We start from the raw sequence: 17563 nt of genomic DNA, 5'->3' as shown, positions 1-17563 counted from the left end.
GAGAGCTTGCAAACTCCACACAGGCAGCATCCAGAACCGAACCCAGGTCGCTGGAGCTGTGAGGCTGCGGTGCTAACCATTGCGCCACTGTGCTGCCATTCAGACGCAGGTTTTTCTTCCTCAAAAACTGAATGTGAAATTCTATCATGTTATGCTTGTCTTGCCTAGAGGATCCTTTACTTTGAGGTTAATTAATCCTGTCTCAAGACACATTACCAGGTCTAAAATAGCCTGTTCCCTGTTAGTTCCACAACATATTATTCTAAGAAATGGTCCTGCAATCAGTCTATGAAATTGTCCAGAAGGCCAACTTTGCCAATTTGATTTATCTGACCTATATGAAGATTAAACTCACCTACGATTATTGCAGTACCTTTCTTACATGTCCCCATTATTTCTTGATTTGTATTCTGTCCTACAGTGTAGCTACTATTAGGGGGCCTATAAACTGCACCCACCAGTGACTTTTTTCCCTTGTTTTTTCCTATCTCTACCCAAACTGATTCTACATAGAACAGTACAGGCCCTTCGGCCCACGATGTTGTGCCGAACCTTTAACCTACTCTAAGATCAAATTAACTACCTACCCTTTATTCTACTATCATCTATGTACCTATCCAAGAGTCGCTTAAATGCCCCTAATGTATCTGCTTCTACTCCCACCACTGGCAGCGCATTCCACGCACCCACCACTCTCTGTGTAAAGACCTACCACTGACATCTCCCTGAAACCTTCCTCCAATCACCTTAAAATTATGCCCCCTGTTGATAGCCCTTTCCACCCTGGGAAAAAGTCTCTGACTATCCACTCTATCTCATCATCTTGTACCCCTCTATCAAGTCACCTCTCATCCTTCTTCGCTCCAATGAGAAAAGCTCTACCTCCCTCAATCTTTCTTCGTAGGACATGCCCTCCAGTCCAGGCAGCTTCCTGGTAAATCTCCTCTGCACCCTCTTGATCTTCTGAGACAAGATCTTTTCTCACTACAGTACTGATCTCATCCTTTATTAACAGAGCTATCCCACTTCCTTTTCCTTTGTTCCTATGCTTTTGAAATGTCAACTGGCCTTGAATATTCAGTTTCCAGCCTTGGTCACCTTGCAGCCACGTATCTGTAATGACTGTAATATTATACTCATTTATTTCTACTTGTGCCATCAATTCATCTATCTTGTTAAGATTGCTGTGTGTATTCAAATAAAGAGCCTTTCATTCTGTCTTTTCACCATTTTTCCCTACTCTGACCCTATTTCCTCATGCACTCTTCTTATGTTTAGGGCCCTACCAAATTCACAGCCACGAAAAACATGTCACAGACCATGAAATCTCGGGTCCTCCATAAAGTTGCCCATTTTGTGAACTTTGAGTGTTTTATTCCTTGACACAAGGCTCAACTTGCTGATTTGTAGATGAGGGAGGACTTGCAGTGCAATTTTGAGAGAAGTAGTCTGAATATTAGCAGACAAGTGAGAATGCCACAACGAGCAAATTAAGATGGCCGCAACCATTACTGCAGCACATCGAGTGAAAGAATTTGGGAGCCAAATCTTGCAAGCCAATGCTGGAAATCTGCTTCGTACAAGCTGCAATGTTTTGTTGGATCATAACTGCTGGAAAACGAACACGCTAAAAAAAAACAAGCAACGATTTCATCTCTTTTTAAGAAGTCGACAGAGAGCTCAGAAAATCACCAGTTGGTTACAGTGGAACTTGTGGATGCTTTTGCAAGCACCAACATACCATTGGGAAAAACTTGATCACCCAAAACTGCGGATATTCATTCAATGCAATATGCAAAATGGTGGTTGCTTGCCAAGTGCAAATAAACTACGACAGGACTACCTACCGAAGGTTTTTGCTGCATGTCGTGAGGAGATGAAGTCTCAGATGAATGCATGTGAGTCTTTTTGCAATTATTTGCGATGAGTTCACCGATGAACCAGACAACTATGTGCTGCATGTTTTGTTTGATTTTACGTCTTGTAAGACCAAAAACGTACAGTCAGGAAAACTAAGAACAGTTCTCGCAGACTGCGTCCACTTAGAAGCTATTAATTACACCATAGTTTCCCAAGCGATAATCAAAATCATTTAAAAATTCAGTGAGGATTTCAACAAAGTGTTTGCTTTCATTAGTGATGATGCAACTTACATGACAAAATCTTTCAAATATATGCTCCAAGGTGTAATGCCTAATGCTGTCCAAATTACAAGTAATGCATATATAATTTCATAGAAACATAGAAAAATAGGAGCAGGAGTAGGCCATTTGGCCCTTCGAGGCTGCTCCACCATTCAATACGATCATGGCTGATCATCCAAACTCAGTAACATGTTCCCGCTTTCTGCCTGTCTCCCTTGATCCCATTAGCCTTAAGAACTATATCTAACTCTTTTGTGAACGTATTTAATGATTTGGCCTCAACTGCTTTCCGTGGTAGAGAATTCCACAGGTTCACCACTCTCTGGGTGAAGAAATCTTTCCTCATCTCAGTCCTAAATGGCTTACCCTTTATCCTTAGACTGTGACCTCCCTGGTCCTGGACTCCCCCGCCATTGGGAACATCCTTCCTGCATCTAGTCTGTCCAATCCTGTTAGAATTTTGTAGGTTTCTATGTGATCTCCTCTCATTCTTCTAAACTCTAGCGAATACTAGCCTAATTGACCCAATCTCTCTTCATACGTCAGTCCTGCCATCCCAGGAATCAGTCTGGTGAACCTTCACTGCACTCCCTCCAGAGTTTGGTAAAATCGACAAACTGGTCAGCTACGTTATAAAGATCTTCATACACTGCCCTAGCCGCAAGCTTTGATACAGGCCACACGTTACGAATGCTGCTGAAATGGCTGAAATTGGGGTACAAAACATTGCCCTTCCTTCAGAGCCTGTAATTACATGTTAGAATTCTTGGTTTCGGGCAGTACAGTATCATGCACTTCACCTGAAATACAACTCAGACTTAGTCTCAGAACAGCTCACATTGAAAACACTGGTTTTAAAAGACATTGTAACCCTTCGAAACAATACTCAATTTAATGAGAATGATTCAACTTTAAAGGTGCACGTTCTGTTGAACTTTCAGATGGTCATTTGATCTTCAAAGCGTGGGCTATGACATGAAAGACTTCCTTTGGCAATAATCACAGGTCTAATTACTCATCTTCAGTGCTATGGGGCTATATCTGCCACTCAGTCATTGTACTTGCTGAAGTTCAGCAAGTGGGTGCTTCTGCCTGCTCCACATTTGGATTGCTGAATCCCACCTAATTTTCAAGGTCAACTCATCATATCGAGGAGAAGACTCCCTCTGGTGGTCCACCAAGGATGCCATTATGGATGGTTTATAGAGTTAGGTTGTAGATCAACCATGATCTCATTGAATGGCAGAACAAGCTTGAGGGGTTAAATGACCTACGGAGGTGTGGAGGAGGATTGGCTGTTTGCATTGTGGAGCAGGAGGCCTCCCAAAACAGTACAACACTGCCCAGTGTGTGTGAAATGCCAAAATAAGTTCAACATCCTAAGAAGGATGGGCAAGGCATGAGAGGTTACATGCAGCTTCCAAAATAGTCTCCATATCATGTTTGTTGTTACCCACCACTTAACCACAAGGTACTCTCCTCTCTTAAGCAGCTTCAGTGCTTAGCCTGGTTTACTGCCACCTTAGCAATACCATTCTACTCCTGGACATGGTCCTTTACTTATAATATTACCGACATGTGTTTGAAAGCATAACCTACAGTTTGCAAGCTGCATCAGTTCTTTGCATTCCAATGATGGAGCCTTCTGATGAAGGGTCACTGACCTGAAACGTTAACTCTGCTTCTCTCTCCACAGATGCTACCAGACCTGCTGAGTATTTCCAGCATTTCATGTTTTTATTTCAGTTCTTTGCATGCTCTGTTTGCTTATTCATGGCTTTCACGGCACATGTAGCCACAATCATGTCTTTTACACAGTATGCACTTTCCTTCGCGACAAAGTAGCACATAATGGGAAGGGTGATCTAGCAAACATCAAGCCACTGACTCCCTAGAATGAAGAAGCCTAGGAACTGCTCAGAGGTCTGTAGGTGAATGAGTTACAGATGATGTGGGAGGGTAGCTGCTCTTTAATCTATTAACCTACCTTCAGGGAGTGGAGAGAAACTGGAACTGTTGGGAGCACCTAACAGAGGAAACAGATAAATACAGAACAAGGCTCAGGGCCTGCACCCACCTTCAGGGAGTGATGAGGAACCAGAACTGCATGGGAGCACCGAACATCTTCTGTAGTCCATGTGTGCTGACTGAGTTGAAAAAAAAATCAAACTGTGACATCAGAGGAAAGCTGTAAGGTGAGTAACTGTTAGGGAGTATCTGTAAATAGCTAGGTTAGTACACTGTTATTAGGGTGCATGAGTTAATGAGTCTACGGTTCTGTTTTATTTTTAAGCAGTAAGGTTTATTGTATAACCAAGATTCAAATTAGGACAGTAAGTGCTGGTGAGGAGAGTCATTAATTTTTTTAAATAATAATTAATTAGTTAATTAAAGCACAATAAGGGTGTCTAGGAAGGTGATGTGTTGTTGCAGCTGCAGAATGTGGGAGCTTGTGGACACCAATGTGACCCATGGCAACCACATCTGCAGTAAGCGTCTACAGCTCAAGGAACTTTGTCTCAGAGTAGATGAGCTGGAGGCCAAGCTACAGACACTGTGATGCATCGGGGAGGGGGAAAGTTACCTGGACACTTTATTCTAGAAGCCAGTCTCACCACATAGGATAAGGTCTTCTGATTTGGTCAGTGGCCAGGGACAGGAAGATGTGACTGCAAGTAAGGCAGCCAACGCAATCAAGAAGGCAGAAGTGGAGGAGCCTCAGCCCTCCAATTGTCCAACAGGTTTGAGGTTCTTTCAGCTTGTATGGATGAGAGCGAGGCCTGCCGGGTGGATGAGCAAACTGACCATGACACCGTGGTACAGGAAGCTATTCAAGCGGGGGGAGTAAATAGGAATGTAGTGGTAGTAGGAGATAATATAGTCAGGGGGATAGACACAGATCTCTGCAGTCGAGAGCTAGAGTCCAGAAGGCTGTGTTGCCTGCCTGGTGCCAGGGGTCAGGACATCTGTTCAGGGCTGGAGAGAACTTGCAGTGGCAGGGGGAGGATACGGTTGTAGTGGTCCATGTGGGTACCAATGACATAGATAGGTCTAGGAAAGAGGTTCTGCACAGGGAGTATGAGTAGTTAGAGGCTAAATTAAGAAGTAGAAACTCAAAGGTAAAAATCTCTGGATGATTACCTAAGCCACGATCAAATTGGTGCAGGGTAACTAAGATTAGAGAGTTAAATGCGTGGCTCAAAGATTGGTGTGGGAGAAATGGGTTTTGATTCATGGGCACCAGTAATAGGGAAGGAGGGAGCTGTTCTGTATGTCTTCACCTGAACCGCCAGTGTTCTGGCGAGTCGTATAACTGCGGCAGTAGATATAATAGTGGGGGTCGAGGGATCAAGTGAGGAAAGATGTGATAATTTAAAGAGAAAGAAGAAGGCAAGAGAGCAAAATAGCCATAAAGGTAATGTAATCAGAGTGTGGCAGGAAGGGGTAGAGCGTACAAACTTAAGAGTGCACCAACAGATAAGGCTAGAGGTCGTGAACTAATAGGGTGGGTGGGCGGTGGGTTTGGATGAAGGGAGATTCAGAAATTCAAAGAGAAAGGTTGAGGCATTAGAACAGTATAGAGTTGTGGGTAAAGACAAACAGAATGGGACAGGAAGGGACATGGAGTTTAACAAAAATTGTACATCGGTGAATAAAGTCTTGCAGAGAATAGAATAAAAAAAATGAAACTAAAGGTTATTTATCTTGTTATGACCGAGGCTGAAGGAATGCACTGTTAATTCAGTCCCACGTTTCCATAGGTCATAACATTTCAATAAATTTTCCCACTTACCGAAACAGGCAATTAGATACTCTTATTTGTCCCCAGAATAAAGTACAGCAACCAGGTTTCTTTAATAAACAACAAAATGTATCCGTTTATTATAAAACCAAGTCTTAACCAATAATGAAGTAAATATATACGCAAATTGAAATATTAAAGCCCTGTATTATTGTCCTAGCCTTCACACACTCACATACATCCAAAAACCAATGAACTGGGAAAAAAGGGATTTTTGTTCACAGCTGTTACAAAGAAATAGAAGGAATAAAAAAAAACTTATACTGAATATGGAAGTCCTTTGTTTTGGCGAGGTGTCCCAAAGTCAAATAGGGCTGCCAATAGGAATCTTTCCAGATGATGCTGATGAACAGTCTGTTTTGGTAAGCGTTCAAAGAAATTCAACTACAGAAGGCTTCACATAGGTCTTCCATCAGGTGTGCAGTAACAAAGTTTCAGTTCTCACACCCATTCGATGCAAAGTCCTTTGAAAGATGCAAGGTTTCTGCAAGCATTCAAGATGTCTTCAAAAATACAGGAGGCAACAGTACAACACAGGCTGCAAAGAGATATAGACAGGTTAAGTGAGTGGACAACAAGATGGCAGATGGAGTATAAAGTAGGGAAGTAAATCACTTTGGTCGTGAGAATAGAAAAGCAGAATATTTTGTAACAGGTGTGAAACTTGTAAGTGTTGATATTCAAAGAGACTTGGGTGTGCTTGTACAAGGAATGCAGGAAGTTAGCATGCAGGTACAGCAAGCAATTAGGAAGGCAAATGGCATGTTTTCCTTTCTTGCAAGGGGTATGGAATACAAGAATAAAGAAGTCATGCTACAATTGCTAAGGGTTTTGGTGAGACCTCTAAGGTACTGTGTGCAGTTTTGGTCTCCACATTTAAGAAAGGAAAGGTTCCGAAGAAGGGTCACTGACCCGAAACGTTAACTCTGCTTCTCTTTCCACAGATGCTGCCAGACCTGCAGAGTGATTCCAGCATTTCTTGTTTTTGTTTCAGATTTCCAGCATCCGCAGTATTTTGCTTTTATTTAAGAAAGGATATACTTGCATCGGAGGCAGTAGAGCAAAGGTTCACTAAATTAGTCCCTGGGATGAGGGGGTCGTCCAATGATGAGAGACTAAGTAAATTGGGCCTATACTCTGGAGTTGAGAAGAATGAGAGACAATCTCATTGAAACATACAAGATTCTGAAGGGGCTGCGTAGGGTAGATATTGAGAGATTGTTTCCGCTGATCAGGGAATCTAAAACACGGGAGCACAGTCTCAGGATATGGGGCCGATCATTTAGGACTGAGATGAGGAGAAATTACTTCACTCAAAGGGTTGTGAATCTTTGGAATTCTCTACCCCAGAGGGTTGTAGATGCTCCATCATTGAATATATTTAAGGCTGGGATAGACTGATTCTTGATCTCAGGGAATCAAGGGATATGGGGAGCAGGTGGGAAAGTGGAGTTGAAGCCTAAATCAGCCATGATCGTTTTGAATGGCGGAGGAGGTTCGATGGGCCAGATGATCTACTACGAACATACGAATTAGGAACAGGAGTAGGCCACTCAGCCTTTCGAGCCTGCCCCGTCATTCAATAAGTTCGTGGTTGATTTGATTTCTCCACATTTCCCCCTACCTTCAATAACCTTTCACCCCCTTGCTTATCAAGAAGCTATCTACTTCTGCTTTAAAAATATTCAAAGACTCTGCTTCCACCGCCTTTTGAGGAAGAGAATTCCAAAGACTCATGACCCTCTGAGAGAAGAAATTTGTCCTCGTCTCTGCCTTAACTGGGCAACCCCTTATTTTTAGACAGTGACCCCTAGTTCTAGATTCTCCCACAAGGGGAAACATTCTTTCCACATCCACCCTGTGAAGACCGCTCAGGATCTTACAGGTTTCAATCAAGTCACTTCTTACTCTTCTAAATTCCAGCAGATACAAGCCTAGCCTATCCAATCTTTCCTCGTAAGACAGCCTGCCCATTCCGGGTATTAGTCTTGTAAACCTTCTCTGTACTGCCTCCAGCACATTTACATCCTTCCTTAAATAAAGAGACAAATACTGTACACAGTACTCCAGATATGTCTCACCAATGCCTGCATAGCTGAAGTTCCTACTTTTGTATTCAATTCTCCTCGCGATAAACGATAACGTTCTATTAGCTTTCCCAATTGCATGCTGTACCTGCATACTAACCTTTTGTGATTCATGCACTAGGACACCCAGATCCCTCTGCATCTCAGAGCTCTGCAATCCCTCACCATTTAGATAATATGCTTCTTTGATATTCTTCCTGCCAAAATGTCACATTTTCCCACATTATACTCCATTTATTAGATCTTTGTCCACTCACGTAACCCCTCTATATTCTTATTAGCCTCCTTATGTCCTCTTCACAACTTGCTTTCCTATCTATCTTTGTGTCATCAGCAAATTTAGCAACCATATCTTTGGTCCCTTATCTAAGTCATTTATATAAATTGTAAAAAGTTGAGGCCCCATCACAGATCCCTGTGGCACACCATTCGTTACATCTTGCCAACCAGAAAATGACCCATTTATGCCTGTTTCCTGTTAGCGAGCCAATCTTCTATTCATGCCAATATGTTACCTCCTACACCATGAGCTTTTATTTTTTGCAATAACCTTTGTTGTAGCACCTTATCAAATGCCTTCTGGAAATCTAAGTACAATACATTCACCAGTTCCCCTTTATCCACAGTACAAAGGACAGTACAGCACAGGAACAGGCCATTCGGCCCTCCAAGCCTGCGCCGATCTTGATGCCTGCCTAAACTAAAACCTTCTGCACTTCCGGGGACAGTATCCCTGTATTCCCATCCTATTCATGTATTTGTCAAGATACCTCTTCAACGCCTCGATGGTACCTGCTTCCACCACCTCCCCTGGCAGCAAGTTCCAGGCACTCACCACCCTCTGTGTAAAGAATGTGCCTCGCACATCCCCTCTAAACTTTGCCCCTCTCACCTTAAACCTATGTCCCCTAGTAACTGACTCTTCCACCCTGGGAAAAAGCTTCTGACTATCCACTCTGTCCATGCCGCTCATAACTTTGTAAACCTCTACCATGTCGCCGCTCCACCTCCGTCGTTCCAGTGAAAACAATCCGAGTTTATCCAACCTTTCCTCATAGCTAATGCCCTCCAGACCAGGCAACATCCTGGAAAACCTCTTCTGTACCCTCTCCAAAGCCTCCACATCCTTCTGGTAGTGTGGCGACCAGAATTGCACGGAGTACATGTAACTCCCTCAAAGAACTCCAATAAATTGGTTAAATATGATTTCCCTTTCACAAAACCATGTTGACTCTACCTGATTACCTTCAATTTCTCTAAATGCCCTGCTATAATGTCTTTAATAATAGGGCTAACATTTTCCCTTAGACAGATGTGAAGCTAACTGGCCTGTAGTTTCCTGCTTTCTGTCTCCCTCCCTTTTTGAATAAAGGAGTTGTTTGGCCTCCTTGTCTCGAGAGACAATGGGTAAGCGCCAATAGGTGGTCAGTAGTTTGTGGAGCAGCGCCTGGAGTGGCTATAAAGGCCAATTCTAGAGCGACAGACTCTTCCACTGACGCTGCAGATAAAATTGGTTGTTGGGGCTGTTACACAATTGGCTCTCTCCTTGCGCTTCTGTCTTTTTTCCTGCCAACTGCTAAGTCGCTTTGACTTCAGCCCCGCCTTTATGGCTGTCCGCTAGCTCTGATGATCACTGGCAACTGACTCCCACGACTTGTGTTCAATGTCACAGGACTTCATGTCGCGTTTGCAGACGTCTTTAAAGCGGAGACATGGACTGCCAGTGGGTCTGATACCAGTGACGAGCTCGCTGCACAATGTGTGCTTGAGGATCCTGCCATCTTCCATGCGGCTCACATGGCCAGGCCATCTCAAGCACCGCTGGCTCAGTAGGGTGTATATGGGGATGTTGGCTGCCTCGAGGACTTCTGAGTTGGAGATATGGTCCTGCTACCTGATGCCAAGGATTCTTCGGAGGCAGTGAAGATGGAATGAGTTGAGACGTCGCTCTTGGCTGACATACGTTGTCTAGGCCTCGCTGCCATAGAGCAAGTTACTGAGGACACAGGCTTGAAACACTCGGACTTTTGTGTTCCGTGTCAGTGCGCCATTTTCCCACACCCTCCTAGCCAGTCTGGACATAGCAGCGGACGCCTTTCCCATGCGCTTGTTGATTTCTGCATCAAGAGATAGTTGAGCCTAGGTAGGTGAACTCTTGAACCACTTCCAGAGCGTGGTCGCCGATATTGATGGATGGAGAATTTCTGACGTCCTGTCCCATGATGTTCGTTTTCTTGAGGTTGATGGTTAGGCCAAATTCATTGCTGTGAATTCTCACACAGGAGCTGTGGCCTAAGCCACAACCGCCACCAAAAGATATGTTTTTTAAAACAGCAATGTTTTAGTGGAGTTGGGAGGAGCAGGAGTGTGCTCACCAATGTTCCCTTAAAATTTTGTGTTCTGTGCAGCCAGTTTTTTTCAAAGTGCAGTCCCTTTATTTTTGTGGCCACACACACATGATATTTACATGGAATAAGGCCTGTACAGGCCACACACCCGTTCAGCCTAGTGGGAAAATTGGTGCTCACCCCTTATTCCACAGTAGTCACAAACGTCACTCCCCCCAACATTGCCACTCCACAACCTCTTCCCATTGTTCAACAATGTAAATTAGGTCATCCAAAAAATACAAATTAGATCAGAGGCCCAATTTTGGGATAGCCTTTGGCCTGTCTGCGCGCCACTGGTTACCTGCCTGAAAGTCGGCCATGATCAATTTCTCAGCCCTTATGTCTCACTGCTTCTGTATAATTTTATTGTGAAATAGATTGACTGTTTATTTTAACCTATGTACCGCCTTAAACAGTGTTCAAATCACACGCAACTTCCACAGTGCGGACTGCGACACCGACCACTCCCTGGTGTGCAGCAAGGTTAGACTCAGACCAAAGAAGTTGCATCATTCCAAGCAGAAGGGCCACCCGCGCATCAACACGAGCAGAATTTCTCACCCACAGCTGTTACAAAAATTTCTAAGTTCACTTGTAACAGCCCTTCAAAACACTCCCACAGGGGATGCAGAGACCAAGTGGGCCCACATCAGAGACGCCATCTATGAGTCAGCTTTGACCACCTTCGGCAAAAGTGCGAAGAGAAATGCAGACTGGTTTCAATCTCATAATGAAGAGCTGGAACCTGTCATAGCCGCTAAGCACATTGCACTGTTGAACTACAAGAAAGCCCCCAGCGATTTAACATCCGCAGCACTTAAAGCAGCCAGAAGCACTGCACAAAGAACAGCCAGGCGCTGCGCAAACAGCTACTGGCAACACCTATGCAGTCATATTCAGCTGGCCTCAGACACCAGAAACATCAGAGGGATGTATGATGGCATGAAGAGAGCTCTTGGGCCAACCATCAAGAAGATCGCCCCCCCTCAAATCTAAATCAGGGGACATAATCACTGACCAATGCAAACAAATGGACCGCTGGGTTGAGCACTACCTGGAACTGTACTTCAGGGAGAATGCTGTCACTGAGACTGCCCTCAATGCAGCCCAGCCTCTACCAGTAATGGATGAGCTGGACATACAGCCAACCAAATCGGAACTCAGTGATGCCATTGATTCTCTAGCCAGCGGAAAAGCCCCTGGGAAGGACAGCATTACCCCTGAAATAATCAAGAGTGCCAAGCCTACTATACTCTCAGCACTACATGAACTGCTATGCCTTTGCTGGGACGAGGGAGCAGTACCCCAGGACATGCGCGATGCCAATATCATCACCCTCTATAAAAACAAAGGTGACCGAGGTGACTGCAACAACTACTGTGGAATCTCCCTGCTCAGCATAGTGGGGAAAATCTTTGCTCGAATCGCTCTGAACAGGCTCCAGAAGCTGGCCGAGCGCGTCTACCCTGAGGCACAGTGTGGCTTTCGTGCAGAGAGATCGACCGTTGACATGCTGTTCTCCCTTCGTCAGATACAGGAGAAATGCCGTGAACAACAGATGCCCCTCTACATTGCTTTCATTGATCTCACCAAAGCCTTTGACCTCGTCAGCAGACGTGGTCTCTTCAGACTACTAGAAAAGATTGGATGCCCACCAAAGCTACTAAGTATCATCACCTCATTCCATGACAATATGAAAGGCACAATTCAACATGGTGGCTCCTCATCAGAGCCCTTTCCTATCCTGAGTGGCGTGAAATAGGGCTGTGTTCTCGCACCCACACTTTTTGGGATTTTCTTCTCCCTGCTGCTTTCACATGCGTTCAAGTCCTCTGAAGAAGGAATTTTCCTCCACAAAAGATCAGGGGGCAGGTTGTTCAACCTTGCCCGTCTAAGAGTGAAGTCCAAAGTACGGAAAGTCCTCATCAGGGAACTCCTCTTTGCTGACGATGCTGCTTTAACATCTCACACTGAAGAGTGCCTGCAGAGTCTCATCGACAGGTTTGCGGCTGCCTGCAATGAATTTGGCCTAACCATCAGCCTCAAGAAAACGAACATCATGGGGCAAGACGTCAGAAATGCTCCATCCATCAATATTGGTGACCACGCTCTGGCAGTGGTTCAAGAGTTCACCTACCTAGGCTCAACTATCACCAGTAACCTGTCTCTAGATGCAGAAATCAACAAGCACATGGGAAAGGCTTCCACTGCTATGTCCAGACTGGCCAAGAGAGTGTGGGAAAATGGCGCACTGACACAGAACACAAAAGTCTGAGTGTATCAGGCCTGTGCCCTCAGTACCTTGCTCTATGGCAGCGAGGCCTGGACAACATATGTCAGCCAAGAGCGACGTCTCAATTCATTCCATCTTCGCTGCCTCCGGAGAATACTTGGCATCAGGTGGCAGGACCGTATCTCCAACACAGAAGTCCTCGAGGCGGCCAACATCCCCAGCTTGTACACACTACTGAGTCAGCGGCGCTTGAGATGGCTTGGCCATGTGAGCCGCATGGAAGATGGCAGGATCCCCAAAGACACATTGTACAGCGAGCTCGTCACTGGTATCAGACCCACCGGCCGTCCATGTCTCTGCTTTAAAGACGACTGCAAACACGACATGAAATCCTGTGACAGTGATCACAAGTCGTGGGAGTCAGTTGCCAGCATTCGCCAGAGCTGGCGGGCAGCCATAAAGACGGGGCTAAATTGTGGCGAATCGAAGAGACTTAGTAGTTGGCAGGAAAAAAGACAGAGGCGCAAGGGGAGAGCCAACTGTGCAACAGCCCCGACAAACAAATTTCTCTGCAGCACCTGTGGAAGAGCCTGTCACTCTAGAATTGGCCTTTATAGCCACTCCAGGCGTTGCTTCACAAACCACTGACCACCTCCAGGCGCGTATCCATTGTCCATTGAGATAAGGAGGCCAAAGAAGAAAAAAAAAGAACATTGGTACTTCCAATCTTTCAAATAAGAAAACATGGTGGACAGCTACATGATTTCTGATAGCTGATATCACAATCAGAGGGTAATATTTATTAATCTTAGGTACATTATCTCAGATTCTGCAGGATCTGGTTCTTTGGAGGCTTGGTTTGTTTATGAGAGCTGCCTTTTGCTGTGAGCACACATCAAATTTGTTGGTTGTAAGTCTGATCTCTTAACATTGCTGGTATTCTCTGTTTCCACAATGTGTCTCTTCACCAATTATCAAAAAAGGGAAGATCTGGTGAAGTACATGTAAAAATAATGTGGTCCACATGATTTATTTCTTTCTCAAATGTAGCCTGTCTGAAATGTGATGTTCAGGAGAGACTCATCAGTCCTGCCCTCCTTCCTGGGCCAACTGACTTCACTGAGAAAACTGAGAGTCTCCGAGACTTACAGAACACAAACAAAGCAACAAACCCAGGAATCCTGCAGCACAAGCTCCAAGTTATAAAGTAAGTAATCTTCTTCTAGTTAGACTGCAGTTGCATAATGATGGTTTACCTACTTATCTGGTCACTGTATTACAGGAACATACAGAGGAGATTTGTGCAGATGTTGCCAGGAATGGAGAATTTTAGTTATGAGGAAAGATTGGGTAGGCTGGGGTTGCTTTCTTTGAAACAAAGGAGGCTGAGAGGAGATTTAATTGAGGTCCATAAAATTATGAGGGCCCTAAACAGAGTGTCAAGGAAGGACCTATTTCCATTAGCAGAGAGATCAATAACCAAAGGCATATCTTTAAAGTAATTGGTAGAATGATTAGAGTGGAGTTGAGTAATTCTTTTCACCCAGAGGTTGGTGTAGGTCTGGAACTCACTGCCTGAAAGAGTGGAAGATGCAGAAACTCTCATCACATTTAAAAAACACTCGGATATGCACTTGAGGTGCCATAGCTACAGAGCTACTGACTAAGAGCTGTAAGGTGGGATTAATACAAGTTATTAATTAGACTGGATAATTCTTTCTCAGCTGACACAGAAAAGATGGATGGATTGGCCTCCTTCTGTGCCATTAATTTCTATGATTCTATGTTTCTACATTTTTTTTCTTTTGGCAAAGTAGCATACCCAGTCTTAAGCTCCATTTCACATCAAGATTTCCAGTTTAGTTCCTGGCCTCACTCTTGCTCTGTAACCTCCTCAGACCCGACAACCCTCCAAGATCTCTGCACTCCTCCAATCTGATCTTTTTCACATCCCGATTTTCATCTCTTCACTATTGGTGGGCCTTCAGCTACATAGGCCCTAAGCTCTGGAATTCACTCCCAAAACCTCTGCACTTCTCTCTCTTTCTTTAAGTCAATCTTAAAACCTACCTCTTTGATGAAGCTTTTGGCCACCTGCCCCAATATCTTTTTATGTGGCTTGATGTTGCATTTTGTCTGATAACCATTCTTCAGCAGACATTTTTCACCTCTGAAACGGGTGCTGAACAGTACAATTTCAAGGCCTGGTTTTTTATTAAAATTCTTACCTTATAGGGCTCTGAAATCTGATGGTGTCTGTGAATCCGTATTCTATGGGCTCCCGCTTATCATAAGACCCACAAACTGCTGGAAACTAGACTGGGATGAACTGGAGACAAACCACCAAAACTTTCATGCACTCTGCCATACTTTGAAGGTAGGAATGAGAAGCATAAAACCATTACCAAATATGTTATAAATGTAGAGTAAGTGCAATAGAAGGACATTTTATCATGTGATAAGGTCTGAGACTAATCTCACTATTGCATTTTTGGCTTAGTTTTCACAAAATCTAATGGAAAACATCAACCATTGAAGTGGCTCGTTGATTCACAAATGGAGAGCTCCTTTCTCCATATTGCAGGATTTGAGATGACAGTCTCACTCAATGTTTTATATTAACGGTTAGCACCAGGTGGAATGGCCATAGTAAGCTTTTGTTAATATAAGATATTTATATCTACATACTAAAGATTGATTCTGCAGTGATGGTCATGGCTATACAATGTCAGGCCTGAAATATAGGAGATATTATTTCAGTATTGCTGAAAAAAGAGTCATGCTGTCAAATCTTTTTGTCTTGCACTCATCAGGACAGATGCAAGAATACCAAATTTTAAAGGGAGCAACAAATTTATACTGCATGAGGAAAGGGATGTTGATTGGTCAAGGCATTGCCATGGAGAATGCACCAGGGAATTATTGTTCTCGCACACCAGGTGCATTGGATGCAAAAACAAGGAAGTCATGCCAAACCTCTACAAATCATAGAAAATAGGAGAGGAGTAGGCCATTCGGCCTTTCAAGCCTGCTCCGCCATTCATTACGATCATGGCTGATCATCCAACTCAGTAGCCTGTTCCGGCTTTCACCCTATACCCTTTGATCCCTTGAGACCCAAGAGCTATATCTAACTCCTTCTTGAAAACATACAATGTTTTGGCTTCAACAGCTTTCTGTGGTAGCAAATTCCACAGGCTCACCACTCTCTGGGTGAAGAAATTTCTCCTCATCTCAGTCCTGAAATGTTTACCCCGTATCCTTAGTCTATGACCCCTGGTTCTGGACTCCCTCACCATTGGGAACATCCTTCCTGCATCTATCCTCTCAAGTCCTGTTAGAATTTTATAGGTTTCTATGAGATCCCCCCTCACTCTTCTGAACTCCAGCGAATATAATCCTAACCGACCCAATCTCTCCTCATACGTCAGTCCCGCCATCCAGGAATCAGTCTGGTACACCTTCGCTGCACTCCCTCTATAGCAAGAACATCCTTCCTCAGATAAGGAGACCAAAACGGCACAGAATATTCCAGATGTGGCCTTACCAAGGCTCTGTATAATTGCAGCAAGACATTCCTACTCCTGTACTCGAATCCTCTCGCTATGAAGGCCAACATACCATTTGCTCTTTTTACCGCCTGTTGGACCTGCATGCTTACCTTCAGCGACTGGTGTATGAGAACACCCAGGTCGCGTCGCATATTCCCCTCTCTCAGTTTATAGCCGTTCAGATAATAATCTGCCTTCCTGTTTTTGCTACCAAAGTGGATAACCTCGCATTTCTCCACATTATACTGCATCTGCCATGCATTGGCCCACTCACTCAACTTGTCCAAATCACCCTGAAGCCTCTCTGTATCCTCCTCACAATTCACCCTCCCAGCCAGTTTTGTGTCATCTGCAAATTTGGAGATATTACATTTAGTTCCCTCATCTAAATCATTAATGTATATTGTGAATAGCTGGGGTCCTAGCACTGATCCCTGCAGTACCCCACAAGCCACTGCCTGCCATTCGGAAAAAGACCCATTTATCCCTACTCTTTGTTTCCTGTCTGCCAATCAATTTTCTATCCATCGCAAAACACTGGTCAGGCCTCAGTTGGAGTATTGTGCATAATTCTGGGCACCACACTTTTGGAAGGATGTGAAAGCCTTGGCGAGCGCACAGAGGTGATTTACCAGAATGATACAAGGGGAGATGGTGGTGTAGTGGTAATGTCACTGTGATACAGAGGCCCAGGCGAATATAGGGGTTCAAATTCCACCATGGTCATTTAAATTCAATTAATTATTAAATTAATTAATTAATCAAAATATGGAATTGAAAGCTAGTCTCAGTAATGGTGCTATGAAACGATCATTGATTGTCATAGAAACCCATCTGGTTCACTAATGTACTTTTAACGTCCTTACCAGGTCTGGCATACATGTGACTCCAGACCCACAGCAATGTGGTTGACTCTTAACTGCCCTCTGAAATGGCCTAACCAGCCACTCAGTTGCCAAGAGATGGGCAACAAATGCTGGCCTTGCCAGTAATGCTGACATCCCATGAAAGTGGAGAGATTGGAGAAGTTGCAATATTCTTTTTTAGAGCAGAGAAGGTTAAGAGGAGACCCACTAGAGGTATTTAAAATTATGAGGGGTTTTTGACAGAGCAAGTAGGGAGAAACTGTTCCCTCCAGCAAGTGAATCAGTCGCAGAGGTCATAGACTTATCAAAGTGACTCCTGACAACGCAGCTGGCCACTAACGTCATCAGGCTGCGCCAAGGTGCGCACAGGTGCAGACGGGCTCCTCTCTGCGCATGTGCTGCGTTTCAACTTGGCAAGACTGGTTACCGCATGCGCCGATGATGTCATCGCGTGACGTGTGCAAATTTGGGCAAAGCGCCTGGTTGGCCT

General features: G+C 44.3%; 1 protein-coding gene across 1 annotated transcript in view; it reads left to right on the top strand.

Annotated features, from left to right (window-relative positions):
- The window catches only part of m1ap (meiosis 1 associated protein), a 95873-nt gene that overhangs the window by 27102 nt on the left and 51208 nt on the right, over positions 1-17563 (top strand). Inside the window, exons 6-9 of the mRNA XM_068021613.1 lie at positions 1666-1852; positions 2105-2214; positions 13707-13863; positions 14892-15033. Of these exons, the coding sequence (XP_067877714.1) occupies positions 1666-1852; positions 2105-2214; positions 13707-13863; positions 14892-15033 (596 nt within the window). The remainder of the gene's footprint in view (positions 1-1665; positions 1853-2104; positions 2215-13706; positions 13864-14891; positions 15034-17563) is intronic.

The sequence above is a fragment of the Heterodontus francisci genome, chromosome 1 (assembly GCF_036365525.1).
Source record: "Heterodontus francisci isolate sHetFra1 chromosome 1, sHetFra1.hap1, whole genome shotgun sequence".
Lineage (NCBI taxonomy): Eukaryota > Metazoa > Chordata > Chondrichthyes > Heterodontiformes > Heterodontidae > Heterodontus > Heterodontus francisci.
The sequence above is the reverse complement of the archived record's forward strand: the minus strand, read 5'-3'. Positions and strand labels throughout refer to the sequence as shown.